The sequence below is a fragment of the Neohortaea acidophila genome (assembly GCF_010093505.1).
Source record: "Neohortaea acidophila strain CBS 113389 unplaced genomic scaffold BDY17scaffold_5, whole genome shotgun sequence".
Taxonomy (NCBI): Eukaryota; Fungi; Ascomycota; class Dothideomycetes; order Mycosphaerellales; family Teratosphaeriaceae; genus Neohortaea; species Neohortaea acidophila.
The window spans coordinates 185,377-213,137 of record NW_022985514.1 but is presented as its reverse complement, the minus strand read 5'-3'; the positions used below and the strand labels follow the sequence as shown (position 1 = coordinate 213,137).

The 27,761-nt window shown below is 56.6% G+C and overlaps 10 protein-coding genes across 10 annotated transcripts in view; 8 read left to right on the top strand and 2 right to left on the bottom strand.

Moving 5' to 3' along the window:
- Nucleotides 1-56, top strand: part of BDY17DRAFT_296564 (phosphatidic acid phosphatase type 2/haloperoxidase) — a 2,208-nt gene extending 2,152 nt beyond the window's left edge. Inside the window, exon 3 of the mRNA XM_033733473.1 lies at nucleotides 1-56. This exon is cut by the window's left edge and continues 231 nt beyond it. The gene's annotated coding sequence lies outside the window, so the exon portion shown is untranslated.
- A 351-nt stretch (nucleotides 57-407) lies between these two features.
- Nucleotides 408-2,604, top strand: BDY17DRAFT_316558 (choline dehydrogenase; the record flags this gene model as incomplete). The annotated part of the gene is made up of 3 exons (XM_033736020.1): nucleotides 408-531; nucleotides 580-1,270; nucleotides 1,560-2,604. The coding sequence occupies 3 exons, from the start codon at nucleotides 408-410 to the stop codon at nucleotides 2,602-2,604; spliced, it is 1,860 nt and encodes a 619-aa protein (XP_033589535.1).
- A 1,225-nt stretch (nucleotides 2,605-3,829) lies between these two features.
- BDY17DRAFT_249592 (Sodium/calcium exchanger protein-domain-containing protein) lies at nucleotides 3,830-5,371 on the bottom strand (the record flags this gene model as incomplete). Its single annotated transcript, XM_033730996.1, has 3 exons — nucleotides 3,830-3,931; nucleotides 4,004-4,784; nucleotides 4,920-5,371. 3 exons carry the CDS (start codon nucleotides 5,369-5,371, stop codon nucleotides 3,830-3,832), a joined length of 1,335 nt encoding a protein of 444 aa, XP_033589534.1.
- A 1,398-nt stretch (nucleotides 5,372-6,769) lies between these two features.
- BDY17DRAFT_296558 (uncharacterized protein) lies at nucleotides 6,770-7,681 on the top strand (the record flags this gene model as incomplete). Its single annotated transcript, XM_033733472.1, has 2 exons — nucleotides 6,770-6,929; nucleotides 6,992-7,681. Coding segments are annotated over exons 1-2 (487 nt in total), but the record flags the coding sequence as incomplete, so codon positions are not given.
- Nucleotides 7,682-8,132: 451 nt separating this feature from the next.
- Nucleotides 8,133-9,842, top strand: BDY17DRAFT_296556 (uncharacterized protein). Its single transcript, XM_033733471.1, has 2 exons — nucleotides 8,133-8,633; nucleotides 8,697-9,842. Exons 1-2 carry the CDS (start codon nucleotides 8,366-8,368, stop codon nucleotides 9,551-9,553), a joined length of 1,125 nt encoding a protein of 374 aa, XP_033589532.1. The 5' UTR covers nucleotides 8,133-8,365; the 3' UTR covers nucleotides 9,554-9,842.
- A 214-nt stretch (nucleotides 9,843-10,056) lies between these two features.
- On the top strand, nucleotides 10,057-13,904 carry BDY17DRAFT_296555 (SNF2 family N-terminal domain-containing protein). The gene is made up of 4 exons (XM_033733470.1): nucleotides 10,057-11,323; nucleotides 11,383-12,176; nucleotides 12,228-13,442; nucleotides 13,497-13,904. The coding sequence occupies exons 1-4, from the start codon at nucleotides 10,138-10,140 to the stop codon at nucleotides 13,728-13,730; spliced, it is 3,429 nt and encodes a 1,142-aa protein (XP_033589531.1). The 5' UTR covers nucleotides 10,057-10,137; the 3' UTR covers nucleotides 13,731-13,904.
- A 774-nt stretch (nucleotides 13,905-14,678) lies between these two features.
- On the bottom strand, nucleotides 14,679-17,998 carry BDY17DRAFT_138728 (uncharacterized protein). Its single transcript, XM_033729487.1, has 2 exons — nucleotides 16,145-17,998; nucleotides 14,679-16,093 (listed from the first exon to the last, which is right to left on the bottom strand). The coding sequence occupies exons 1-2, from the start codon at nucleotides 17,793-17,795 to the stop codon at nucleotides 14,769-14,771; spliced, it is 2,976 nt and encodes a 991-aa protein (XP_033589530.1). The 5' UTR covers nucleotides 17,796-17,998; the 3' UTR covers nucleotides 14,679-14,768.
- Nucleotides 17,999-18,486: 488 nt separating this feature from the next.
- On the top strand, nucleotides 18,487-20,325 carry BDY17DRAFT_242891 (ER-golgi trafficking TRAPP I complex 85 kDa subunit-domain-containing protein; the record flags this gene model as incomplete). Its single annotated transcript, XM_033730392.1, has 2 exons — nucleotides 18,487-18,751; nucleotides 18,845-20,325. Coding segments are annotated over 2 exons (1,746 nt in total), but the record flags the coding sequence as incomplete, so codon positions are not given.
- Nucleotides 20,326-21,311: 986 nt separating this feature from the next.
- On the top strand, nucleotides 21,312-23,405 carry BDY17DRAFT_138716 (succinate dehydrogenase/fumarate reductase flavo protein subunit). Its single transcript, XM_033729486.1, has 2 exons — nucleotides 21,312-21,813; nucleotides 21,871-23,405. Exons 1-2 carry the CDS (start codon nucleotides 21,425-21,427, stop codon nucleotides 23,000-23,002), a joined length of 1,521 nt encoding a protein of 506 aa, XP_033589528.1. The 5' UTR covers nucleotides 21,312-21,424; the 3' UTR covers nucleotides 23,003-23,405.
- A 1,043-nt stretch (nucleotides 23,406-24,448) lies between these two features.
- On the top strand, nucleotides 24,449-27,689 carry BDY17DRAFT_296550 (uncharacterized protein). The gene has a single exon (XM_033733469.1). It carries the CDS (start codon nucleotides 24,605-24,607, stop codon nucleotides 27,245-27,247), a length of 2,643 nt encoding a protein of 880 aa, XP_033589527.1. The 5' UTR covers nucleotides 24,449-24,604; the 3' UTR covers nucleotides 27,248-27,689.
- Nucleotides 27,690-27,761: the final 72 nt, after the last annotated feature.

Sequence of the window (27,761 nt, the reverse complement as noted above, 5' to 3'; positions counted from 1 at the left end):
CTCCTTCACTTCTCCTTCACTTCTCCTTCACTTCTCCTTCACTTCTCCTTCACTTCTCTATCACTTCTCTATCACTTCTCTATCACTTCTCCTTAAGTGAAAGGCGACTTACCGCACGTGCTTGTAGTATTCCTCTGAGCTCAAGAATGAGGCCGAAAAGAACACATCCCGTACTTGCGTGCTCCAGTTCGCCGTTTCCTCGTGTGCCCGACGATTCGTCATATGACACAGGCATTCGCTCCTTCTTTGCCAGCGCGGGCCATCCAGTCGTGCTCGCCTCCGCAGCTACCAACGGCGAGAAACGCCAGGTGCTTGAGTCTACTGCTCTCGATCCCACCATCATCCTCTACTGCAACCACCTTCGCCTTCTTCTCTGCCGGTCACCTGTCCGGACACCCTCGGATGCCATGCCCGGCTCACACTCTCATTTGCTCCTCCTCGCCCTCCTCTTCGCCCTCCTATCTCTGCTCCAGGATGTCGTTCTCGCCCTACCACTCAACGCACCCCTGCTGCCGAGCTACGACTACATCGGTAATGGCCCACTCGTTTCCTCGGCGCTTCATCGCTGACTCCCACCAGTGGTAGGCGGCGGTCCAGCTGGCCTCACAGTAGCAAATCGCCTATCGGAAGACCCCAGCGTGACCGTCCTTCTCCTCGAAGCGGGCCCGGCATCCGACAACTCCCCCGAAACCGAACTGCCAGGGCTAATAGGTGACGACATCGGGGGGCCCTACGACTGGAACCTCTCCACCGTCCCTCAGATCTACCTCGACGGTGCTCCGCGGAGTATACCCCAAGGCCACGTTCTTGGCGGGGGCACAATCATCAACGGCATGCTCTGGAACCGCGGCGGACAAGGCGATTACGCGGATTGGGTGGCGTTAGGCAACGAAGGCTGGAGCTGGGATGATCTGCTGCCGTACTTTATGCGCAGCGAGACGTTCACGCCTGGAGCCAATGCGGAGCTCGCGGCGCAGTTTTCCATCCAGGAGTACGCGCCTGTGCATGGCTTTTCCGGGCCCGTGAATGTCAGCTATCCGCGCTATTTCTGGAATTCGAGCGCGGTGCTGTTCAGCGCGCTCAATGAAGCGGGCGTGCCGACTGCTTTTGATCCGAACACTGGTTGGGTTGCGGGTGCTTCGTTTCTGCCGCTGGATTTGGATCCGGTGACGGAAGAGCGGTCGGACGCGGCGAAGGCGTACTACTTTCCGTATGCGGGGAGGTCGAACCTGTGGGTTAGTACGGGACTGGTGGTGACGCAGATTCTTTTGTGAGGTCCTCTTTGATCATGTTGGTGTGTCGGAAGCTGACTGTTTCCCGTGTGACTGCAGTGCCAACAACTCCGCCAACTCCAATGCTTCTGCCACAACTCCAGGCGACGCATCAATCGGCCAAGGCGACTCCCCTGGTATACCGGGAGGCATATATGGCGGAGCAACGACGCAGAATGCGTCCAGCGCTGCTACCGCCGCCACGCCTCGCGTGAAGCGCCACGTCCATCATCCTTTGTGGTTGCTAGTGAAGAGGTTCCTCACGAAGCGCCAGACACCCTCGAGTAGTCAACCTGCACCCAACCTGGTGGCGACTGGAGTCGAATTCGCCGCGAATGCGCACAGCGAAAGACAAAGCGTGTCTGCCAACCGAGAAGTCATCGTAGCTGCCGGTGCATTGCATTCGCCCCAGTTGCTTCTGTTGTCTGGCATCGGTCCGGCGGCGGCTCTCCAAGATCTGGATATTCCCGTCAACACGGACCTCCCAGGAGTCGGAGGGAATCTTCAGGACCACGGTCGCGTCTGGTGCTGGTATCCCTACACCAACGCCTCCTTCCCCAACCCCACCGAGCTCACGAACAACATCACCTTCGCCACCGACGCCCTCACCGAGTACTGGGAGAACCGCACAGGGCCATACACGGCAGCAGCAGTCGACGGCGTCGCTTTTCCCTCCCTCCCGGCTCTAAACAATGGCTCTAATGCCCTCTCTTCCACCGCGTCGGCACAATCAACGTCCCAATACCTGCCATCCAACCTCGACTCATCCATGCTAGCCGGCTACGCAGCACAGCACACCCTCCTAACATCCGCTCTCTCAGACTCCACCCGCGCCGTATCTGAAATCCTCAACGGAAACGACGGCGTGCTAAGCGTGGCAAACATGCGACCCTTCTCGCGGGGCAGCGTGACGCTCAATTCCTCCGATCCCTTCACCCCACCCATCATCGATCCCCGCTACGGCAGTAACCCGCTTGACATCTCCATTCTGCAGGCCGCGATAGCCTTCAACACACGCCTACTTTCAACCCCAAGCCTGTCGACTCTTGAGCCGGTGCAAGTATATCCTCAGCCAGGTGCCACTGAGGCGCAGGTGGAGACGTGGATCGACACCAAGTTGCAGACGGAGTACCATCCTGCGGGCACGTGTGCTATGATGCCGTTCGAGTTGGGCGGGGTGGTGAGTCCGGAGTTGCTGGTGTACGGAACGCGCAATCTGCGAGTGGTGGACTCGAGTGTGATGCCAATGTTGCCGGCAGCGCATTTGCAGGCGGTGGTTTATGGGGTGGCGGAGAAGGTGCGTTCTGCTCTCACTGAAATTCTGTGCCTTTGACTGATTGTTGCTCGCAGGCGGCGGATATCATCAAGGCTGCGTGGGTGTCTCTTAGTGATGGATCGAGTAGTACTGGGGGAGGGCAAGGTGAAGAATCGAGTTCATCCAGCCCACAGTCGGCAACCGACTCAGCCTTGCCGTCAGTGGGTGCAGTTCCTGCACCCCCGACTTTGACGACCTTCGTTACGGTGCTAGCTACGCAAACAGTCTATGCATCTTGAAGGGACGAGATACTTTTTGGATATCGGTACCGGGGCCAGATGGTGCGCTCTCCAGGTCCTTTGGGTAGATTGGTGGTCCTTAGATACCCGCCAGTACAGTTTTCATCCAGACATTGTACCGAGAGACGCCAGTTGGTTTCATTCGTCATTGTACCGCCCAAGCAAACAGGGTATGCATGGCCAATGTAGCAATACCCCGGGATATCCATACGACGGGCGGATGGGGCGCATCTCGCGCCCCTTCTTAAGGTTGGCGATGGTCAGACATCCATCAGTAGGGCTTCCCAATCAGACCTTCCCACTGAGAAGCGCCAGCTGGGCGGCTGAAGAGCCGCTGATGCTGCACCGTCGACTGTGACGGACATTCGTAACTGACCCACGTGGCCATCCGTACGGCGGACGGATTGAGCGTTCTCGAGTCCCATAGTCAGGTCGGCGGTCCTCAGATACCCACCACTAGGATACGCCAGTCAGACCTTACCGTTGAGAAGCGCCAGTAAGGCCAATGAAGGTGAGAATCCCTTTGACTGACTGTCGGAATCGTGAGGGGGAAGGGAAGTGAGCGTGGCCGAGCAAGCTTATCGAACAGTATAACACGCTTGTACGAGTGCGGAGGGAGCCCTTCTGGACCCTTCTCCGCACATTACAGCGTAATGCTCATGTTATTGATTGATGGCTGGATGGGTGGATGGATGAATGAATCTACGAGAGCGTACGTCTGGCCGGCGTAGACGGCTGACTAAGATTTTCAGGCCTGAGGCTTCAATTTTTGATAGGAACAACTTCACTCGATGCAAACCAACCCCCGACGCTGAATTTTGTTACGGGAACGGCAATGGGCGCTTGGATCAATCGTTGTAAAGAACTAGACACTGTGGTGTACGGGTATCATGTCGTAAATGCTTCTTCCCTTGAAACAAAACTCCCTAGTGTCCCATGATGCAGCACTTCGCCATGATGTGTCTCCTCCACTTCCTTCATGCTCTTTGCCTCGTCTTGGGCCTCTAAGCCAGCTCTGCTGAGACAGGGTAGAACCATGCCGAGAGTGCAATGATTAGGTAGGTGATCTGCAACATCACGCCCTCCAACCAATGGGACTTTCCATCCTACAGGGGGTCAGCATACGTCCGTGGCATCCACATTTCGCAGATACTGCCGTTTGGAGAGAAGTCACTCACCTGGATCAAGTAGTTCACCACAATAACCGCAACAAACAACACGATAATCTGGAACCCGTCGAAGCTCAGCGTCATCGGCTCAGGCGACTTGCCGGCTCCAACGCCCCACCAGCTCAGCATGACCATGAGCGGCAAGACGAGCAGGGCGATTTGTAGACTGGAGCCGACTGCGACGCCAATCGCGAGATCCATCTTGTCCTTGATGGCGACGGTGACGGCCGTAGCGTGCTCGGCGGCATTGCCGACGATGGGCAGAAGGATCAGACCGATGAACTCCGGTGATACAGAGCCAGCAACAGCATCGATAGCGCTGACCATGAATTCGGCGCAGAGGGCCACAAGTACGGTGGTGCCGGCGAGGGTGATGAGGGCGCCGAGACGAGTGAGCTGCGGAATTTCGCCATCGTCTTTCTCCTCGTCGTGGACCAGGTTCTCTTGGTTGACCTGGCCACCGGAGGTGCCCGCCGATCGACCGCCGATCGTGGCAAATGCGCGCTTGGCGTCTCCTTCGGATTTGCGGCCGGAGGGCTTCTTGGGCGACTTCGCGGAGGGCGCATTGTACATTTCCGAGTGAGTGGAGAGCTGAAAGTACAGGTAACATGCATATGTAACAAGCAGGAGCACTGCAGTGCCGCGGGAGCTTGGTGCGACTCCGCTGTCGTTCGAGGCGAACATCTTGAACGCAGTGGGGATGATGAGACTGCCGGTAGCGAGAGCGAGGAGGGATGCGGCGGTTTGCGCGACGGTGACGTTGAAGAACTGCTCGACACGACGGAGGCCTCTGTAAACATTGTGTTAGCAAAGTCTCGTAAGAGGTGACGTGTCACGTGAGTGCATCACGTGCACGAAGCTGCTGCTCGTAGAAACGACAAGTGCCGCCAGCGCACCAGCGCTGCGATTAAACCAAGGTACGTACCCAAAGAAGAAACACATGCCCAGGACCAGGAGTAGGTTGGAGAGCATACTGCCGATGAGCGAAGTCTTGACAATCAGGATCTTGCCCTGGGCGAGCGCGATGACACCGACGATGAGCTCCACGGCGTTTCCGAAGGAGGCGTTGAGCAATCCGCCGAGAACCTCTCCGATGTACAGGGCCAGTTCCTCGGTGGCGTAGGCGAGCATCCCAGCCAGGGGAATGATGGCGATGAAGTTGATAACAAACACCACCACTCTGTTCACGCCGGAGAAGTGCAAAGCGATGCCCGCCGGGACAAACACGAGCAAGAGGTTGATCCAGCTTCCGAACACAGCTCTTACCTGCGACCACAGGGTGATGTTTGGGTTCTTGCGCGTCTTCTTGCTGGAATCTTCGGTATCCGTCTCCTCCAGGTCGCTAGAATCTTGATCTTTCTCCTTCTTCCACGGCATAAACTTGTTGCGCTTGCGAGGCTTGCTCTCGCCGGTTGACGCTCCATTGACCTGATTCATACTCTCTTCCTGATTCGTCTCTTCTTCAAAATGAACCTCCTTTTCTGCTTTGCTCTCATCCGAACTGGCGGGCGCCTCCTGCACGTTCTCGTTGCCGGGTCGCGGAAAGCCTTGATCGTCTCGGACACCTCTTCCATGGAATGTGCCAGACTTCAATGGCGCCTCGAACCCTTGCGCATCGTTCTGGTAGTTCTGTCGCCGCTCGGTCTCGATGGGGGTCACTCCTTCACTCTCTGATGTCACGCGCAATGGGCGGGGATGGCCATCGCCCGTCTCTTCGTCGCGGGGATTGCGGGTGCGCGGTTTGTTGCTGATGCGACCGAAGAAGTTGTACGTTTTGGAGCCATCGTCGCTTGGGTACCATGCGGAGCGCCGTGCGGCGTGTTTGATTGAATCTGGAGGCCCGCATGGTTAGTAAATGTGAATAGCACGCGCCGAAGGACATATTAAACGCGCGATTGGATGGAAGGAAGACGTACGCATGATGTGAGGTCAACACCGCGCCCAATGATGGAGAGATGTCGCTGGGGGTTATGACGTCGTGAGCGTTCAATTGAAAGCAGCGGCGTTCAATTGAAGCGTGATGCGGGATGGGTCGCGAAACGAGCAAAAGTCAGAGGTGGTGGAGTGGAAAGAAGGGCAGAGGAGAGCAACGGTGCAAGGCGTCTCCTTGAATGGCGTAGGTGGAACAAGTGCCAAGCATGAACTTGTTGGCATCAACCGGGCACCGGGCATGGCAAACATGGAGGTGTTGGCCGTCGTGGCTTAGCGTGGCGAATTGGCCTCCTTCTGGGCTAGCCTTAGCGAGCTTAAAGAACGTTAATTCATCCCCAGATCTTCGGGCAATTTCTCAATCAATCGTGGCGCAGTGCATGCCTTGTGCGTGTTTCCTTCTGACTTGATACGGCCAACGCAAAGATCGTCCTTGGCGACTGATTCCAGCCACCTTGGCGCCGTCATGTGTTTACCGTTTGTATCAGGCCTGGGTAGCAGATGATTACAGGGAAGAGAAGAGAGATTGAGGTACGGGGGCTTGTCTGTCTAGGGCGGCTAAAGCAATGCGCTGTGTAGTGGTCGTCCATCTACAACGCAGCCGGCACATTGACCTCCTTCAACTGTCGGCAGTCATGGCGGAGACCTGCATTTTCTAGACCAACTAAGCACAGCATCAGCACGGTAATCGGCACTGTAATCGGCAGTGGCAATACACTTCGACCATTAGAACGTCACCAGAATCGTAAGGGTAAGGCGACGCTTCACCCCTTCTTCATGGCCTTTCCTCAAGTCAATTACAATCTCGGCCTCCTCTTCGTCTTTGTGATCGAGCTTTATGGTCAATTCCTTCGTGCCAGACACGTTGGCTTTGATGTTCGGCAAGCTCTCCTCGTCGTCGCAATCATCATCATCATCATCATCGAATCGTTTAGTTGATTTGCTCGGATGGCCGGATTTGTTGGGGCTGGTCAGGCTGGCGGCGGCGCCGAGGACTTCGTCCTTGCTGTCTTGAGGGTGAGCGGAGTGATAGCTACAGACAGGACTGTCTGTGCAAATCACACTTACTACTTCGCATCGACCGCGGCTCGCGCTGCTTCTTCCATTTCCTTTTGCCGCGTAGGCGACGCAGCCTTGTACGCATCGGTTGCTCGAACTGCGGTATGTGCTCTGCTGCGTGCAGAATTGATTTTGCGCCGTAGTTTGTCTGCCGCCGCTTTGGCGGGATCATTCTTCTTGAGCTTTTCGCGACGTTTCATCTCACGGACGGTGTTCCGCTTGTCTGAGTATTCGGATTCAGTCTTACGCTTTCCTCGCAGCGCACGGTATGCCGGGCGGGTCGACATGGTGCAAAGTCGTGATGAGGGTATGTGTATGAAAAAGTCTGAGGTCGACGGGCAAACCTGCGGTGGAATCGATGTAAAATGAGCTGGCTAAGTCATGTGCAATGGCGAGTGACTGTTGCAGCCTCGCAGGTGAAATCAGCGGCTATATCGACGGCACGTCCACAGACGCACCACCAGCTACACGAGCCCCAAAAAGCATTCCCGGACGAGCAACTCATAGCCTTCGTAGACCTTGCTGCCATCGTGACTTTAATGTGGCTTGGATGAACGGTTGTCCAACGACCAATATGGAGGATCTCGCCAGTGGGCAATGGCCAGGAGCATACATCAATGCCACCATCGAGCTGAACAGGTGGAGAAGACGCGGTGAATCTACACGTCCGCAAACACCTCGCTGGCGGAAATAGAGAAGTAGCATAGAGCGATGCTCTCCAGGCCCGGTAAGACCGTCAAGGCCAGGCGTCCATGGACGTTCTCTGATCTGATTAATATTCATGCTCATACACGCTCACTTTACTCGAATACCACGTTCCTGGGCCAGCTTCGGGAGACGTGCCAATTTCTGCGTCTCCTGGCATGGGGTCCGCAGATCACATAGTCTAGGGCAGACTTCGGCTGTCTGCCACGCGAAGATTGGCAGATCCCACACACCCAGGGGCGTATTTTTGCGTTGCGGAGTGCATGCAATCGATAAACCCAGCGTAGATTGGACGGCGCGTTTTCGGAAATATTGCCTTGCGATCATGAATCCCTCCGCAGCCACGCGGCGCCAGCCTTACCAAATATGGTTTGGACAGGACCGTTTTAGGGTAAAGCTAAAACCTTAAGAACGGCTTCATCTCCCAAACCCTCCCGATTTGTGCTCGAGCAACGGCTGAAGAGTCTCGTTCTTTCAGGCGGCCAGCCCTCTCCTCTCGGCGGGTTGCCGCCAGCGCGCGCGTTGTCCAATGTGGCGCTCCATGAGACAGGAGTTCGTGAGTTGACTGACCTCTTTCCATCCCGCTTTCCCCTCCGTTGTCTCGTCGACACCACTTCCTCCATGTCTGCCATACGCTCCTTGTGACCACCCACTCTCCTTCATCCCGTCTTCGTGACGATGCCGCTCCTTCTCCGCGCTCGCCGCGCCCTCCCCGCCCTCTATCTCCTCCTCACCCTCGCGGCCGCGCAGTCGTGCTGGTACCCCGACGGCAACACTCTTTCCTCCGATATCCCTTGCAATCCCAATGCCACCGCTTCCGCCTGCTGCAACGCACAGTCCTTCTGTTTGGTGGGTGGTGGATGCTTTACTGGAGGCGTAGTGACGCGGGGGAGTTGTACAGACAAGACTTGGAACAGCCCTGAATGCGCGCAGTTTTGTCAGACTGGTTCGTCTGAACCCTCCCCGTAACATACATTGGTGGACATACTGACGAGGCTCCTTACAACAGTCGGCACGGATGGCGAGACACCGATAACGCCTTGCAACACAGGCGTCAGCACCAACTCTTTCGTCTGTGGCCTAGACACGGGAGGGCAGTGTGACGACAATGCAAAAACCTTCACCCTGGCCAGCTCGGTATCCATCGTCCTCCGTCCCGCTCAAGTGAACCAGCTGGTGGGAACTGCCATCGCATCCAGCAGCCCATCCTCCGGCTCGTCCGGCTCCTCACCTTCCACCGGTGCGATCGTTGGCGCCGCCCTCGGTGTAGCAATCCCCCTTCTCATCGCAATCGCCGTCCTCGCATGTCTCCTCTTCCGCGAAAAGCGCAGCCGATCCTCCGCTCGAATTCTCTCCAGCCGCATGTACCGATTACCCGACAACGAAACGAAAGAGAGCCTCACCATCCACCCGGCACCCTCATTGATGCACGGCCTGGGCAGAGACGGCGGCAGCCTGCACCGCCCGCATCATACAAACGCTCACTCCCGCAGCAGCAGTCGCGACTCGTACGCCAGTTTCCACACCACCCCCATTGTCCCCAATCTGTCCCCGCGTCCCTCGCAAATCCTGCAAATACCAACCCCAGCGCGCAAACCGGTGCACAACAGCAGCGTCAGCGTCTACTCGACCGACAGCGCGCGCACCTCGCGTCACGTCACGAGTCTGGCGGAGCGGATAGAAGGGATGAAAGTCACGCCGCAGCTTGTCGATGTGCGAGAATCGGGCTCGACGTCTTCATCGCTGAGACATGAGCTGGATTCCCTGCAGACGAGTCCGCGCTTGCCTGCCGAGAGGTTCTCGCCGACGCCGAGAGAGGTGGAGAGGTATGAGCTCGCGGCTTCCAGGATGTCGCGAGTGGGTTAGACGGCGGGGAGCTACCAAATCGCGGCTTCCAGGATGTTGCAATCGGGTTAGAGCTTGGGCTTGGGTTCATGGTGGTTTGGGCGCTCTCTGAAACGGCGGCGGTTCTTGGAGACCGGGGCGGTGTCATCTTGGGCTGGCTTGACGACGGCGTTTGTACGGAGATGGGCCCTGGCGGGCGGTGGTGTTGCTCGGATTGTAAATAGTCACGACTTGGGGTCTGGTTTGGGATAATGTATATCAAGAAGTCTTCTTCCAGCCACGCACCGCCGTGTGCGTCTTTTCTTCTCAACTTCGCATCGACGGCCCGCACATGCTCTCATGTGTTGTCAAGACGGGACGCTCCTTCCCCTTTCAGCGCCTATGCTCACGTGGTGTCACGGGACCAGACCTTTCTCTTTCTTCACTTGGCCACCTTTTCCAGCCTGCAAGTGATCCCCGTGGCTACAAAAAGGGCATTTACTCTCATTTCAACTTCCCCCAAACATCAACCTCCCCGCCCGCCTCCCCTCTCCCTTGGCCCCCTTTCTCTTCCTTCACTCATCCCCTTCTACCATTCCAATCACCCTGAACACCGATTCCTCATCATGGACACCACCGAGAACATCCCAATCAAGCCAGAACCACAGGAAGACTCGACGTGGCGTTTCCAGCCCAATGAAACGATCTCTCTACTCAGCGACGACGAAGACGACTCACTCTTCATCACACCCTCCAAACATCTTCCCACCCGCGACTCCAAGTCTCCCTTCCTGGCCACCAACGGCCCAGCTTCACCCAAATCCTCTCCTTTAGTGAAGTCTTCACCAAAGTCTTCGGCCCACGACTCAGACGTCGAAGAAATCGATCCTCCCGTATTGTCTACTCTCCCGGCGAAGAAGAACCTGGCCACGACAGATATTCAACGGATGCTACTTCAAAAGCAACGAGAACTTGCGGACAAATGCCGCAGTGGGCAGCCGGTGACGATTGCCTCGACGATTGCCTCTGCTCCCCTCAACTCGATCAAGCCGATCCCTGACGTGGCGAACAGTGTTCCCGTCATGGACAACACGACCAAAGGCTCTGGCTACGATGCCGAAGCTGCTGCATTCAAGAGGAAGGAGAAGGCTATGCTAAAGAAACGAGATGCGGGCAAGCTTACCGATGCCGAGGAGATCGAATTGATCCGTCTCGAAGCTGAAGAGTCCGCCCGGCGCAGAAAGCGAAAAGCCGACGAAGCATTTGTGCAGGCTGAGCAGGAGACAGTGACGATCGAGGACGATGAGGATATCCCCAGTGATTCGGAGCAAGGGGTAGAACCCCGCGTCTTCCAGCCTTACCAGCCAGCGAAGAAACAGAAGAAGACGAAACAGCAGGCTAGAAAGCCGCCTATCCTGGAAGACAGCGATGGCAGTGATGACGATGAGGATGGCCTTCCTCCTCCGAAGAAAGCTCCTAAGAAAGGAGCGAAGAAAGTCGGAAAGACAGCAAAGACGAAGAAAGGCGATGGCAAGAAGAAGCAAAAGAAAGACCTCTCCGCCTCCCTGGCCAACTTGGGCAATCTTACGTCGGCGGATGTCTTCAGAGATACTGCTGCCACGGCACATCTTGCCGCGCAGCCGACATTTGGAGCTACTGGGCCTCTGGGCCGCAGAGACAAGGCCTTGCGGGAGCTTGTCGCTTCGATCCCTACAACAGATAAATCCGTCGTGCGGGATGATAGGAAGCTTCTCGACAGGTGCATTCGCTCCTTCACCGGTTCCGCCCACGGTGCTGTCCGACCGGGAGAAGGTAAGTCCAATATTCCAATCTGTTGCCCGTCCGAGCTAACAAAGATTTCACCCGGGCAGATGGGAATTGGCGAGTCAAAGGCATGAAGACTACGCTCAAACATTACCAGATCTTGGGAGTCGGGTTCATGCGCGATCGCGAGAACGGCGGGAAGCCACGAGGCGGCATCCAGGCGGACGAGATGGGTCTCGGCAAGACGATTATGTCGCTGGCCAACATCGTGAACGGGCAAGCACCGGCGAAGGCCGAGCGCAGGGCGACTTTGATCGTTGCGTCGCCCGCGTTGGTCACGCAATGGTTCGAGGAGATCAAGAGACACTGCGTTCTTGCCAGCGAAGAAAAAGCCGGGCTGCGTGTCATGAAATGGTGTGCGAGATCGAAGAGCCAGTCGGACAATATCCTAGGGATGTTCAACGACCACAGCATTGTTCTGACAACGTACAACGAGGTCGCCGGCTCTTTTCCAACAAACGACCCACCGGACGAGATTATCGACGCTCTTGACAAGGCTGCGTGGGTCAAGAAGAACTTCGAAGAAGAGCGCGGCCCTCTGCATCAATGCAAGTGGCTACGCGTCGTCCTGGATGAAGCTCATGCTATCAAGAATCACAAGTCGCGTACCTCTCTGGCGTGCAGAGCGCTCGATGCCAGGCACTACTGGGCGGTCACCGGTACACCTATCCTGAATTCGCTGGCGGAGTTCTACCCCTACTTCTCCCTGATCCGTGAGCCATGCGTTGGAGAATACGACCTCTTCAAGAAGAACTTTCTGGTCAAAGACGGAGAAGACGTCGTCGCGAACAGGAGGTTGGCTGCGCTTTTGAACAAGGTCATGTGCAGGCGCACTCACCAGGTATGTCTCCAGTCCATTGCGGTGGTATTTGGCTAATATTTCCAAACGTAGGACACACTATTCGGTGCTAGACTATTGGAGCTCCCTCCACCGACCGAGATCAGTGCCTGGCTGTCTTTCAACGACGTTGAGCGGAAGATCTATCAGATCGTTGAGAACCGATTCATTCAGCGCATCAACCGCATCTCCCGCAACGGAGAGATGGAATCCAAGTACAACCACGTCTTCACGTTACTGTTGCGCTTGCGCCAGCTATGCAGCCATGTTCTGCTCATCCAAGGGACAATCCTTGACCTTCTGGAGCGGGAAGACTACGAAGCACTGGAGGCTTTGTGCGACAAAGAAGACGACTCTGTCACCACGGAGGGCGCATCGCTCATCGTCTCGCTGCGAAACATCCTGCAGGCTCACACGGCCGCCAAAGACCAGGAAGAGCGCGTACTGGGGCAGAATGTCATCGAAACCGAGTTACGCCCCATCGACCTGGTCAGCTTCGAGCAAAACCAACATGGAAAAGGCGGGCAGCACGGCCTCGCATATCGGTTTAGAAAGTACCTTTTGAGCCTTCGGAATTCCAAACAGTGGGATGCCATGGTTCAGCGGTCGACCTGCTGTGCGTGCCACCAGCAACCCGATGACCCCTGGGTCACGAGCTGCTTCCACATCTACTGTCGCACCTGTTTGCAAGATCTGGCTACATGGGCCGCGCATCTCGGGAAAGACAGTGCCCAGTGTACTGAGTGCGGACAAGAGTATACCAGCGCCGACTCATGCGCAGGCCTCGAGGAATTGCGGGCGAAAAAGAACGCGACAGAGAAGAATGGCGGCGACGGAACGAAATCCAAGACAAACGGGAAGAAGAGCGGAGACGAGATGGAGTCCTGGATCGACATGAACGGCGACATTCTTAGCTCGACAAAGACCATTGCGATCAAGGCGCAGCTACTCGCATGGAAGGCCCTTGATCCCAGCGTCAAGGTCATCGTCTACACGCAATTCCTGCCCATGATCCGCATCTGTGAGAGGATGTGCCTCGCCGAAGGCTTCGAATACTGCACATACGCCGGCAACATGACTCTCGAGGCTAGAGACAAGGCAATCGAAGAATTCGGCAAGAGTTCTACGAAGAACGTCCTCCTCGCCTCGCTGCGCTCCGGAGGACTCGGGCTCAACTTGACGATGGCTAGCCGTGTCTTGAACGTCGACAGCTGGTTCAATCGCAGTCTGGAGCAGCAGGCCTTCTGCAGAGTGTTCCGTATCGGCCAGGTGAGTCTTTATCCGAACACATATACGAATTTGCTGCTAATTTGACCAATCTAGACCAAAGAAACGACATTCACAAGACTCTACGTCAAAGGCACCGTCGACGCCCGCATGCACGAAATCAAGAAGAACAAGGACATCGAGATTGACGATTGTCTCGGGACTCATCAGCGTGGGGAGAAGATGGAGGTTCATGAGCTCATGAAGCTTTTTGGGACGGTGGAGAACGACGAAGATGGACGTCCATTCATTCATCCCAACCCGATTGAGGAGATTGAAGACGAGGATTAATTCTTGCGATTGATAGGACAGGAACGGACGGAGAGGAACGGGAATTGGGACTGATATTTGGCTGAGATGGGGAACTTACTGAGATTATTTCTATGCGTGTAGTATATCGGCCGGACTGGGAACATTCGAGATGTAGTTATAGTGAGAACAAATAGTTGGAAAAACATTGATACGACCGGTTTGGCCCATCCCCGTTGAAAAATTAAACGGGAAGGCGATATCGACAGCCTCAATACTTTGGGAGGCTGCGCCGGACTTACGAGATGATCCAGTCAGGCCAGGACGAAGATTCGCATTTCTACCACTCATGTCGAGCGGACAGATGGAAAAAGGTTGACAATGGTCTGTATCCCTCGCCGATCTGCTCTCTCTCTCCGTCAAAGAATGGACTGGAAGACCGACCAGGCGTCGCCTTCAATCCTGGCAACGATGCCGAACAGACTACAGAGATCGTACAGCAGCACCACGCATTCCAGCCCCCATCTCTGCTCCAACTTCGCCGGTGAGGGCGAGATTCCACGGTTCGACGCTTTCGAAGAGTCCTGCGTATTCCAGAGATGGTACAACTCAGCCGCTCTGCCCATCGGCTTGATCCCAGCATGTATTCCAATCGCGACGGCCGGGTGTGATCTTCGATGCCAGAGAGGAGCTGTAGGTGTTCGGGGAGACGAACAATGTCACCACTCGTTCTAACAGACTCATCTCCGTGATAATCTCTCCCACTACGGCGGGATGTTGAGCCCCAATGCTTTCGAAGAGCCGTACGGGTTGCGGAGAGCGTACAGCTTCACCACTCATTTTCTGAGGCACATCTCTGCAACAATCTTGCCGACGGACGGCAGCAGATTGCTGTCAATGCCATTGAAGAGTCCTTCGAGATTCACGGGATGGCACAGCTCCACCACGTGTTCCTCCAGTCTCGTCCCAGCAGTACTTTCGCCGGCGAAGGGCAGCATATAGTATTCAGAGCAGCGAGATGTCAAAGCGAGCAGCGGAGAGTGTTCAGCGTAGTCATGCTTCATCAGTACGTACGCACTATCATCGCGCAACGAGCAGACCTTCCAACCCCGGCTCAGCCTCGAGTAAAGTCCTAGCATCGTGCTCAAAATCCACTTCTTCCCCGACAGCAGCGCGCAACATCCCCACCGCCTCCTTCAACTCCCTTCTCAACTCCTCGACTCCCTCCCCCTCGCTCTCCTTGATATTGATCCAGCAGAATGCCAACCCCTTCAACACCTCCCCGCGATGCACGACCATTCGCGGCCACGCATTCAAAATCACAGCCTGCAGCGCTCTTGTCGCGCTGAGCAGTGTTTCCACCCTCGCGTCGCCGAGGGGGTATGAGAGGGTTTCCGTAAGGATGGGAAGAAGGTATTTGAGATGCTTGACGGAGTCAATACCCATCTCAGTCAAAAAAGGCGTTAGGTGCGTAAAGAGCGTAGAAACGATGTGCGGGCGTTGACTGCAGACTGTGTAGCCGTAGATGATGCCTTTGCGAAGGACGGTGTCGAGGTGTTTTGTGCGATCGGGGGATGGAGTTGGCGGTGCTGCGGTTTGGGATGGTGTGGAGTTGGGATAGCGTAGGTTTATGAGGGCGAGGAGGGCAGGATATGTCGCGTTTAGAAGCGGAATGGACTCTTCTTCTGGTGTGATGGTGGGTAGATATGCCAGTGAGGGTAGTAGTGCGTCCTCGAAGACCTCGCCTAGCCCCGTCTTAGCGATCAAACTTGGCGGCGTGATTTCGAGCAGTCGCCCGATCAGTTCTGCACCGAGGATTTTATATTTGGCCTCGCGGTCGTCGACCAGCGTCAGTAATGGCGGGACAACGAGCGGCCAGACTTGCTCTACCGTGGCCCCATCAAGTGCATTCACGCACCACCGGAGCAAGTCGAGAGCATAGGCGTCCTTTCCACTCTTCCAAGGCCGGTTGATACTATCGTCCATGCTTTTCACAGTTACTTTCTGCGGCAGTACGGTCGTCGTATTCTTCCGTCCCGCATCGGTGACAGCGCTCAGCTTAGCCTTGATGAAGAGCGGACGGATGGTAAGCTTGAGGAAGTGGTGGATGAGGGAGGATGTGAGCTCACCTCGTTTCCCCGTCGTGCCAGAATCATCGCCTGCCCCGTTTTGATGTTGACGCTGGAGCTGCACTTCGGCGATGGCGTCGTCCGTGTTTGCTGTGTCGGGATTGCGCAGTTGATAGGTCATGACTACGTCCAGGGCGTCCTTCATCCAAGGACCGGGAGGGGTGTTGATTGCTTTTGCGAGGGTTTTGCCGTCCAGGAGTGGCTTGAACGTGTATGCGTCGAGGATGTTGAGTGTTTTGAGATGCTCGACGAACAGGGTGTATTTGCGCTCGATTGCTGTTGTACGTTAGTACATGCACATTCAGGACATTGCGGACAACGACTTACTCGTGACGGCAGCAGGATCATCTGCCACCTCCACCAACAGAGAGTACATCGCTTGGCTCCGCCAACTCGCACCCCATCTCCGGACGGCCATACCGAGGACATCTCGGGCAGACGCGTCTTCCCCTTCCACCTTCTTGTCGGGTCTGCGCTTTTGCTGAGAGAGCTGGTCCACGAGACGGGAGATTTCGGACTGATTTCTCACTGCGGCAGTGACAACGTCGCACACTTTATTCGTCGCCTTGATGCCTTCTCTGGCCACGGAAGAGGCGATTGGGGGTGGAGCACGACGTCCAGCCTCCAACGGCTCGCCTTGGGGGGCATCTCGATACGGTACAAGAGCCGCCAGCTGCCAGGCAAGGTATCGCTCTTCGTCATCTCTGACGAGGATTTCCTCCAAGCTTTGTCCATCGGCAAGAGTATCCGCTGCGAATTGCATCAATTTGGCCCATCCTTCGGTGTCGGGGGTATAATGTGCATCCACAATAACGGTGGGATCGGAGAAGATGGTCTCGTACAGTCCCAAGTCAAACACCAAGCGCAATGCCTCGTGGGGATCTGGCCCTCGCAGACTCTTCTCCATCTCCACCCCAACTCGCTCGCGACTGATTTTCCGTCTCAGTGCATCCTTAATGTCGTTGTCCTTCATAGCTTCCATTGCTGCAGGATCGATGCGGTAGCCCAGGCGGCTTGCAAAGCGTATCAACCTCAAGACTCGCAAGGGATCATCTTTGAAGGTTTGATATGGCTCGAGTGGGGTCCTCAGGATCTGGGCCTTCAAATCCTCCTTTCCCCTTCCCGTGAAATCCTCCACAGACTCGGTATTGAGATTGTAAAACATGGCGTTCACAGTAGCGTCTCTCCTCAGCGCATCCTCCTCAGGTGTTCCGAACTCCATGGCAGGATTGCGCGACTCGTCGGTGTAGGTCTCTTTTCGCAAGTTGACCAGATCGATGTCCAAGCCCAGAATCTTCGTCGTCACCGTCTCCAGATGTTTCGACTTTTCCGGATTGGCTTCGATCTTGTGCAAGCCTCCAACTGTCTTGGACTTGTCCGTCGTGCCAGCTTTGTCGGATTTGCTGACGCCTTCCAGACCGTACTTCTCCGGATTCCCGGGGATTTCAAGGTACTCTTTCATCTTGAGACCAAACTGGTAGCCGGTCATCTTGTTGATGGCAACGTCGATGTCATGGCTGGGGACACCAAGGAGCTTGTCTCGCACCCAGCCACCAGTGAAGCGTAGGACGATCTTTTCGTTTGCCAGATCTGGTGGAAGTTTTATCTGGCCATCTTGAGGAGGCGGGATGTTGTCAATGTAGTTTGCCACGTCGAGGAGAAGTCTGCGGAGAGTCGCTTCAACGGGTGTCAAAGTGAATTCAATGGCATTCGGAGGCTCCTGGTCCACTTCCTGGACCAGCAGAGGCGACATTTTGTTAGACGCCGTTTGCCGTGTGGTGGAGATTGGAGAGGAGTTGAGTTTGCGTCTTTTCCTGCCCTCAGGTGAAGTCGTGATTCGTCGGCCGGGAGACATGCACCACCTGCTGATACATCTGTGGGAAGTAGTCAAGGGAGTTGCGAGAGGGGTGGAAGTACGGATTTCCTTGCTGAAAGCCTTGAATGTCCGTTGAGTCACGCTCCGCCGGATTTGGAACATTCACGTGGGAGCAGTGTTTGTTGTTCTGCCTGTACACTTGTGCAGCCCTTTGGTCTAGGCGCCGAGAAACTGATTTGTTGAAAGTGACATTCGCCTTGTTGGTTGGATATGTTCAAAAGAAACAGTTCCATGCCTGGTCGTGGCCTGAAGTCGACACGGAGAAATGCCGAAGTTTTCCCGCGGGATTCCACAAGATCCCACCTCACCACCATCTCTGGGATGAAACATCAATCCTCCTCCATCTTGGGACGAACGCGCCGGGACGACTAGTGACATTGCCTTCCGATTAAACAGCCGAGACCACACTCCACCTACTCAAAAACACAGATGCACCGCACAGCCAATCCCTCTCATCCTCCTCCTCCTCCCATCGCCTCGCAGCAGGCCCTTTGGATGCCGTCTACCGATGCAGTCCCCTCTAGCCGACTCTGATCCCGAACTCAGCAACCCCAAGATCCGCCGATCCATCCGAACACAGCTCCCCTACCGCCGCTCCAATGCCTCACTTACGAATCTCTACGCGGCCACCACTCCCGTCTCCACGCCTCCGAGGGTGCAATCCCCCAGCAATGAGTCCGCTACGGTAACACCCTCTGCCAGCGCCATCAATGGCTCCATCTTCTCGCCAACCGGCTCCACAATACGGTCGCCGTCACCCGCACTATCCTCCAAACCTATTGTCGCCGGACAAGAGACGAAGGACATCATATTACGCGCCTTCTCTCCGCACGTGTCCATCTTGGCCTCAGAAGATACAGAAGAGTTGATCCGGCACAAAGGCATTCATGGCGGGCTGCTGGAATTGCTTCGTCCTTTTGGCAATCATGTGCCAGGAAAAGTCACGATACGGGATAGTACGGGGGCGAGTCGATCATGGGAGGACTTTGCCATCCGCTTCGTGGGTGTGAAGGACGGTCTTGAGAATCCCCGCGCCTCGACGCCCAACGATCGAACCAGTGTTGATTCAAGCAGCGCTCGGAATGGAGATCAGAGTCAACCACGAGCACCTATGGTCTCGGAGTACAAGCCGGCGCGGTTACGGACTGGAGGTGATGTTCCACAGGTGGAAGAGCTGGTCGAACGGCATCTCACCTTCTCGGAAGAACAATCCGGGCCGTTCCAACAACCAGACTATCTCAACTTCAAGGAAGCCTCGGCCAATACAACCTCCCCCACGGACCCATCGCCCTTCTACCTGCTCTACCTGCGCCGACTCCTGTCTGGCCTCCCTCTTGTGCCCAGCGAAACCCTATCCCATCCCATCGCCTCCATCATAGCCATCTCCTCCCGCTCTCAAAGTCCCATCGAGGACTTGCGCACCCTCTACGCCTCCTCCAACACCGGCTCGCACCGCCTTCCTCACTGGGTGCATAACGAGTTCCTTCGCTACTACGTCCTCATCCACGACGAGGACTACGATGACATGAACAAAAGCATGCAGCTGTACGAGCAGATGAAGCGGCATTTCGGCTTGCACTGTCACCTCCTCCGGTTGAGGACCGTGCCGGCTGTCAGTGACAGCGTGGACGAGGTCGTGCGATTAGGGACGGGGATGGAATGGATGGCTGCAGCAGAAGAATTGGCCGAGATCACCCGACTGGAGAATCTCGAAGAAGAGGATGACGCCAATCCGAACGATGATCGGGGTGAAGAAACCCACACAGTCCTGCAGCCTTACGTTTTCGAAACGGACGCCACAAACATCCGCGCCTTTGTCCGCGAAATGGTAACGCAATCTCTGATCCCGAGCATGGAACGAGCCTCCGCAACATGGAACGACTCCGTTGCTTCTCGACGCCGCGGCCTCAGTGGTCGCTTCATGTCGCTTTCCAAGCGCTTCACCACCTTTGGCGGCTCCGGATCATATACCAATCGCACGTCATCCGTGCCTTCACTGACTTCCGGCAGCACGGGCAATTACGACAGCTTGCAAGGCTTCTATCGACCCGATGCGCCCGAAGCGACAATGAGACGGCTGGCAGATTACTCGATGATGCTCCGCGACTGGAAGCTCGCGCAAAGCACCTTTGAAATTCTCGGACAAGACTTCAAGACCGACAAGGCGTGGCGGTATTATGCGGCGGCGAATGAAATGGCTGCTGTGGCGACGCTCATGGCTGGCGGTGGTGCGAAAGAACCCAAGATACGAGTGGACGCGGTCGATCAGCTGCTCGAAACTGCCTACTACTCTTACATCACGCGTGCAAGTGCGCCGTACTACGCGCTGCGGACTTTGCTGCTCGCCGTCGAACTGCTCAAATTAAGAGGCGGAGGCGTGGGATTGGAAGCAGCGGCGAAGTGGGCGGAGAAGATTCTTGACGATCGACTTACTGGACCGGTAGGCGCCGTGCTGGTCATGGAGCGCATTGCGTCCTGCTACTCGGAGCGGAAGAATGCTCTGACAGCCGAGAAAAGCGGGGAGAAGCAGCGCAAAGCAGCCTTCTGGAACGTCATGGCCTGCGACGCATGGCTGCGTCTTGAGAAAGGCACGCGAGCTGAAAGCTGCCTCGAGCAAGCAACGAAATTATACGGTGGCCAGGTGGCGATGCCCAGCGTTACATCCTTCCTCCACGAACTCCGCCACGCCATCGAACTCAATCGTAGCGGACCGCAGCACATCGACAGCGCGGACTTACTCGCGGCCAACGAAGCGGAGGTCGAAACGCTGCAGACAGAGAGTGTAGCTTTGCTGCCCGGACGTCGACCGTCGTTGGGCGGATCGTCGATCACAGGCTCCATCCATCGAAAGAGCATGAGCGGCAACATAGTGACTCTAGCGCAACTGCAGACGCCCGTCGCTCCCAGGACGAGCGCTGATCCACTGGGCGTGGGCGTGCCGCCGGAGAAGCAGCAAGCGCCGCCTCCTTCTGCTGGAGCTGCAGGGATGACGTTGAGTCCGCATGCGGAGGAGCTTTCGACGCCTTCTTCGCCTTCTTTCCGGCCTGGAATGAGCATGACGCTGCCGAGAGGTGGTGCTGTGAGCATTGAGAAGCGGGATCCTAGGGACGATGGGTTCGAATAGAGGGAAGCGGCTGGGTGGAATGTTTAGATTTGTTAGCGATGGCGTAGGGTGTGTGAGGTTTGCTTCCGCGTGTATACTTGGGCTGGTGCATTTGCATGCAACGGGAGGAGGAGGCGTCCCAAACACGATATAGACCGAGATGACAGCTCTGTACGAAGGATGGATCCAGCTACACGTCAGCAATCGTCTCGGCAGGCAATCTCGATCATTTCCCCCGGCAGTCTAAGCCACCCAGATCTACATCATGATCAACATCCGCTCGTCGTAATCGATCGTCAGCCCGTCTCGGATATCCGCCGGAGCTTGGAGGGAGCTTCAATCTGCTCTCGACCTTGCCTGCGCCTCGCCGATCTTCGCATAAAGTAGCCGAAACAACGAACCTTCTCTCGGCCGTGAGTGAGATCCCAAGCATCAACCCCGCCAGAACCCCGCATGGAGGTGTGTTGCTTTTCCATTTGATATAAAGCTACCCCACGTTCCCCAGCTTCTGGCGCTCGCTCGCTCGCAAGGCTTCAGCAGCTTTTTTCCCAATTGACACTCGATACTCTGTAGAAAAAACATTTCATTCCTCTCGTGCAAGACCAATCAACTTCTTCAAGCGTCAAACATGGCCACGTTCAAAGGCTACGACCTCATCGTCGTCGGCACCGGCTTCGCCGGCTGCATGACAACGCTCAACTTCCTCGAAGAGTGCCAGCGCCTCGGCAAGCAAGGGCGCGTGGCGGTCGTGGAGGTAGGCAAAGAGCACGAGCGCTCGGGGGCCTCGAAGTGGACGATGGCGTACCTGCGCCTCGACAAGAATCTCGACTTTGACAAGGATTGGATCAAGGAGATGCGCCGCGTGACGGACGGTGTGGCGGATGAGGCGTATTGTGAGAAGTTGCGCAAGGAGGCGCCGATCTCTGCGCGATATCTTGAGGAGCATGGGGTCAAGTTTGTGCATCATGATGAGCCGAATGTGTTGTTGGAGTTTGATACGGATCAGCACTTTGTTTTGTGAGTTGGCCTCTTTTCTTGAGCTTGGAGAGACGCTGATGTGAAGTCGTGTTGTAGCCCCGAGGGCGGCGGGAACGCCATCATCCAGCGTCTCCTGACGGACATTCGCAAGTTCCCCAACGCCGAATTCCACTACCAAACGGAAGCCAGCAAGCTACTGACAGACGAGTCCGGCGCCATCAAGGGCCTCAAGGTCCGCAAGAGCGACGGGCTGCTCCACGACTTGTACGCTCCCAACGTCATGCTGGCCTGTGGCGGCTTCGAGGGCAACCAGGAGATGCTGGCCCGATATATTGGCCGCGACACGCACAAGCTTCCTTTGATCGCGCCAGGCTTGAAGTATAACCGTGGAGCTGGCTTGCGGATGTGTCTTGAAGTTGGTGCTGGGACTGCGGGTTCGTTTGATGGGATGCATTGCGAGCTTGTCGATAAGCGTGCTGGCAAGCCGGACGCAGTCATTTGGGGTCAGTTATCGCATAGTGTTGTGAGAAAAAATATCGCTAACAACTCGATTGCAGGCCACAACTACGGCATCCTCGTCAACGACGAGTGCGAACGCTTCTACGACGAAGGCGAACGCCACCTCTTCGCCACCTTCGAGATGGCCGCGCTGCACACGTGGAAAGACCAGAACCAGTCATGCTCCTTCATCACCGACGCGGTCATCATGGACCGCTTCAAGGGCAGCTGGGTGTACGAGACGACCGACGTGCCGCCGGAGAAGGGCGACACGATCGAAGAGCTGGCGGAGAAGCTGCACCTCGACCCGAAGAAGCTGAAGAAGACGGTCGACGACTTCAATGCTGCCATTAACGATAAGCCGTTTGACTTGATGAAGCTTGATGGCAAGTCGACGACGGGGCTCAAGCCCAACAAGACCAATTGGGCCTCGCCCATCAGCAAGGCGCCCTTCTACGGCTTCCCTTGCACCTCCAACCTTACCTTTACTTACGGCGGCGTCAAGACCGACCTGCACTCGCGTGTGGTGTCGACGAACGACATCCCTATTCCGGGTCTGTATGCGTCGGGCGAGATGACGGGCTTGTTTTACAACGAGTACCCGCCGGCGACGTCGTGCTTGCGAAGCATGACATTCGGCCGCATCGCCGGCACGGAGATTGCGGAGAAGTTGAATGGAGGGGATCGTTTGACGTCGAGCGGGATTGCGAGCTTGGCCTTCCGTAAATGATTGGCCATGACGCTGACCAACGGAGAGCTGTGGAGTGTATAGGGCGCAAGCACAACAAAATGGAGTGAAATTGGGTAATGATCAGATGGGATAAGATGAGAAAACAAAGACATACTGTACATATACGCGCGTCTCCTCGTACAAGGCCATTGTTGGAGTAGGAATGCAGGGCGCACCCTTGTACTCGGGTGAGTTGTGCGACCTTGTGGAGGTGAGTTCGACGGCTCTGCTGTTGTGCATGCTGCTGTGCGTGGGTGTCACAAAGACACCTCAGTTTCAGCTGGGATGAACTGGACGAGGTCCTCGGCCACGAGGAGGATAGATCCTGATTTTTCCGAGAGGGAACAGAGTGTGGTAAGTTGGTGAGATGCAGGAGAGCATGGTACCTCGCTACTGCACCTCGATTCCTACGGTGGGTATCATTGCATGCAGGCGATGCAGCCAGCATCAAAGGGCCAGACCGCCGTCGAAGAATTCGTAATTCTCGACGACGAATGAGAATGCACCGCGTCGAGATCAGGTGTTGGCGATATGTATGTCGGAGTCCACGTGAGCCTGGAAGGTACACAGATACCCAGCTGGCTTGGCGGGTGAGCAGACGGCCAGCGGGCGAGAGATCGGGGAAATGGCGTGCGGAAGGGGAAAAGGCAAGACGCCACACGCGGGCGCCACTGATGATGGATGGGCTGCGGAGTGGATCGTGGAAATCTCCCCTGCTTGGCCGTTGCGTACGCCCGTTGTTGGCCTTGAACCGCAGCATCTTGGCGAGCTGGGGAGAGATGATGTGAGGGTGTACTGTAGTATGTATGTTGGGTAACAGTAGTATCGACGAGGGCGATGAGTGTCCCAATCGCGCCTGCCGTGACTTCCACAGGCAGGAGAGTAGCCGGGGATTGGGAAGGCACTACCAACTAGTGGACAGGCGCGTGGGTTGCCGGCCTGCCGTCCGCCATTCGTCTTGTCCACTCTTCTTCTTGCATCGTCATCCTCCTCCACCTCCGTCTCCGCCTCCACCTCTTCCTCTCCATCTCCCTCCTACTTCCTACTGCCTACCTGCCTTCCACTTGCATAGCCTGCCCTCACCTTCGTTTCCCTCCTGCCAATAACTCCACCTTGCCAATCCCCTCCTCCACCACCCTCGCTTGGCGCCTGCCACCGCGCTCGCTCCCTGCACGCCGAAGCTTATTCCTCCCGTGCAATCTTACGCCCTCCACCACTCATCCGCCGTCAAACGGTCGCACCGCATGCCATCCGCCCTCGCCGCAATGACCACTTTCGTCGTTCGGGCTTGAGCCACCGGCTGTCACTGCGCGCGCCGCTGCTGCCAATTTCCACGCGAGATCGTCGTCCACCCGCCCACGCACACGCCACCATCGCCCACGCTGCGCGCCACTTTGCTTCCCTTTTTGCTCCTTCCAACGGCTTTTGGATGTGAATGCGACGCCTCACCACTGACACCACCACCACCACCACCACCACCACCGCCTCGGCATTTCCTGCGCGCTACTTGCTTTTTCTCGCGCCCGCCTTCAGCAGCACCGCCTCTCCTGGACTGCTGTAGGCAATGAGATACCCCATCCTCTCCACCCTGCCCACCCCAGCATGCCCATTTGGCCTTTTAAGAAGCGGCGGCGCGACAGTGTAGCCCTTCAGACAGACACTCGCGCTCAACCTTTGCTGTCGGAGAAACCGGCACCACCATCAGCACTCCCCACACCACCAGACGACGCGCCATTACCCTCGCCTTCCTATCCCTCGCGCCGCACCTCTTCCCCGATCCCCATCCCGCGCAAATCCAGCAAGCGCGGTCGCACACGCGCACTCGAGGACTCGGAGAAGCTAGCGGAGTCGTATGGGAAAGAGAACGTGGCGCCAGGACCCATTGCAATTCCCAGTCAAGACGCCATCACCGCCCTCCCAATGACCTACAAATTGCAGTACAGCCCGCATTTGCGCCCCGTCGATCTCGACCGCCCTCACATCCCCTACGACTTTCGCCCCTACTCCGGCTCCCAGACAAGCGTTCAACCCGACCCGAGCCCCTCCTCTGGCAAGCTGAGGAAGAAGCGGAGCAGTTATGACTCGGGCACCCCCCAGCGACATCGCTCAACGCGCTCGCGCAAAGATGAGCAATTGCGGGAAGAAGAAATCCGCGCAATGAGCGCTCACTCGCCCATCCCCAAACGACCGGGCGAAGGGCCGCTGCGACGCGACAGCAAGAAGATGCGCAGTGGCATGAAAGACTCCCTCGTTTCTCTACCTGCACATGAAGGGTCGGTACATGGGAGCCTGCCGAGTATAATGGAGCAAAGGGGCTGGGAGATTGGTGCATTCAGCATCTTCAATCCAAGACCCGCCGTTCGATTGTCCGGTCTTCCGCAGTACATTGCGCCTGGCAGCCTACCCGGCTCGCCGCCGCCAGAACTAGCGCGAAGGGCGAAGGACAAGATGCCTGCGAGCCGCGACTCGGCGAAGAAGCGAGACACGATTGGTAGTCGCGCTGACGTCCTTGACGCGAGCGACATTCGATTGGTCATGGAGAGGGATGCAAAGCGGAGGGAGAAGCGGAAGCAAGATCAGGCAGACGCGCTCGACCGGAAGTTACAGAAGGAAGGACGGAAAAGACGCGATAGCGACAGGAGGCGTCGAGAGGCTGGAGATGAAGGACGCGCCAGAGATATCAGGACACCACCCACGGATATCCATCCAGCCCTGCGCGATCAGCCCTCTCGACATGGGGAAGAGGAAGCTGTGGGACTTGGCATTGCAGCGGGTGCAGCTGTCGCAGGCGCTGCTCAAGTCGAGCACGACCATCATGCGACTGCAGAGGATGGACCGCAAGAAGACCCATTCGCAGATCCAATCGATGAAGATGGCCCTCGTCCATCCACCGACCACACTGGAACCTACACTCCACTTGAGACTCCATTGGAAGACCCAGTTGTGGCGACAGCTCAGGAAGTCCGAATGTCGCAAGCATACACCCCTCCTCTTTCGCCCGTCCACCGTACCAGGCCTACTTCGAATGTTGCTGAGATTGTCGGACAATCAGAGCCAGAACCTGCGACCGATGTCCCGCCTCCGGTACCGCCTCAAGACGCTCGCAGGCAAACGCAGCCAATCCCGATCCCCGAGCGAAGGACGGGTGGTCTGGCGAGTCTGTTCAAGCGCGGCGGGACAAACAGCAGAAAAGGCTCTCTAGCAAAGACCTCGATATCAGAGGCCTCCTTCTCGAATACTTCTCGCGAGTCGATGCGAAATCAGCCTCTGCCGCCTCATCTCATCGACACAACGGCGCGAATGCCGTCAATGCGTAAGCTGTCTGGCACACCGACCCGCACGCAGAGTAAGTTCCGCGAGGATCTACCAGAGTTGCCCATCTCGCCGCCGGACTCGAGAACAGCTTCACCAGATGTCACAACGGCTGCTGCGGCCGCGGCTGCTGCACGAAGAGGTCACTCCGTCACCCAGCCGATCGACATCCGCGCACGACAAAGCAGCACTACAACCACCGGATCAGAAGCGATCAGCGGCACCCGCTACGACACGCCCATCAGCCCGAGCTTGCAACAAGGCACATCCCTTGCATCCGTCGACTCCGAAGGCGCCTGGCTCGCCGGTAGCTCCGCAAAACGCGCAAGCAGACAATCCGGCCTCGGAACCCGACGCCCAGAATTCTCCAACAGCTACGAAGAACTGGGCACCGACACCGATGCTCAACACTTCTCCCGCGGCCCCGGAAGTCCTGACACGTTGCGCGGCGCCGCCACCCAAGACGAAAACACACCCAATCTCGCTGCGAGCACCCCCACCTCCAATCTCGACTTTTTCGACGCGCCGGAAAACCCGCCTGCCACTGTCCGTACTTCCGCCATAGCAGACGATAACAGTGAAGCAGAAGAAACCGGCACGCCGACCGTGCACGAAAACACCGTCCGCCGCCGCCCAACGCTAGTCCACGGCGACCCGCGCTTCAAATCGCGCGAAGGCCTCCTCACGCACTCCTACACCGGCGCGACGGAAGGCGGCGCGGGAGGCGAGCGCGAGCGCGAAGGCGAAGAGGAGCCCACGAGCGCCACGTCGGCCGGGCGGGGGAGTTTCGATCTCGACGACTTGGATTCGGAGCTGGGGACGCCGTTTTCGGAGACGATGGTTGTGCAGCGCGCGACGAGCGTGCGGGTGCAGCATGGACGGCATACGTCGAGTGGGAGTGCGAAGTTGTTTGATGTTCCGGCTAGGAATTGAGCGATTTTCTTGGGTTTGTGTGATGTTGATGGCAAGGATTGGAGGGATGGTGGAGCTCTTGGGATGATAGGAGTGTGAGAGGGCGAAGTGGAACTCCAATTGGATATAAGGACTCTAAAATGCTAGAGATAGCCGGGTGTGTGGATGAAAAGGCAGAAGAACGTGGATCACGGCCGTGTGCAATCACCTTCCCCGCAATGCACTCCTTTCTGCATTGGACTTTTTTGTATGTCGTTTGCTTCTAGATATACCCACCATTCTCGCATTCTCTCTTCCCTTTGTAATGCTTGCTTTCTCGTTGCATTCTTCATGTCAAGTCGGCTGATAGGGGAATGGTCTGGAGGATAAGGACAAAGGCTTGGGAAGGGAGGAGGCGAGAATTGTCAAGTCACGGGATAAGATATAGTAAGTGACCTAAGACAGGTTGCGGGAAAATTGCACGACGTGTCCAAATAATTGGAGATTGCTTGATCTCTGCATGATGCTTGAGTCTGCTAGCTCTTCCTGTCTTGGT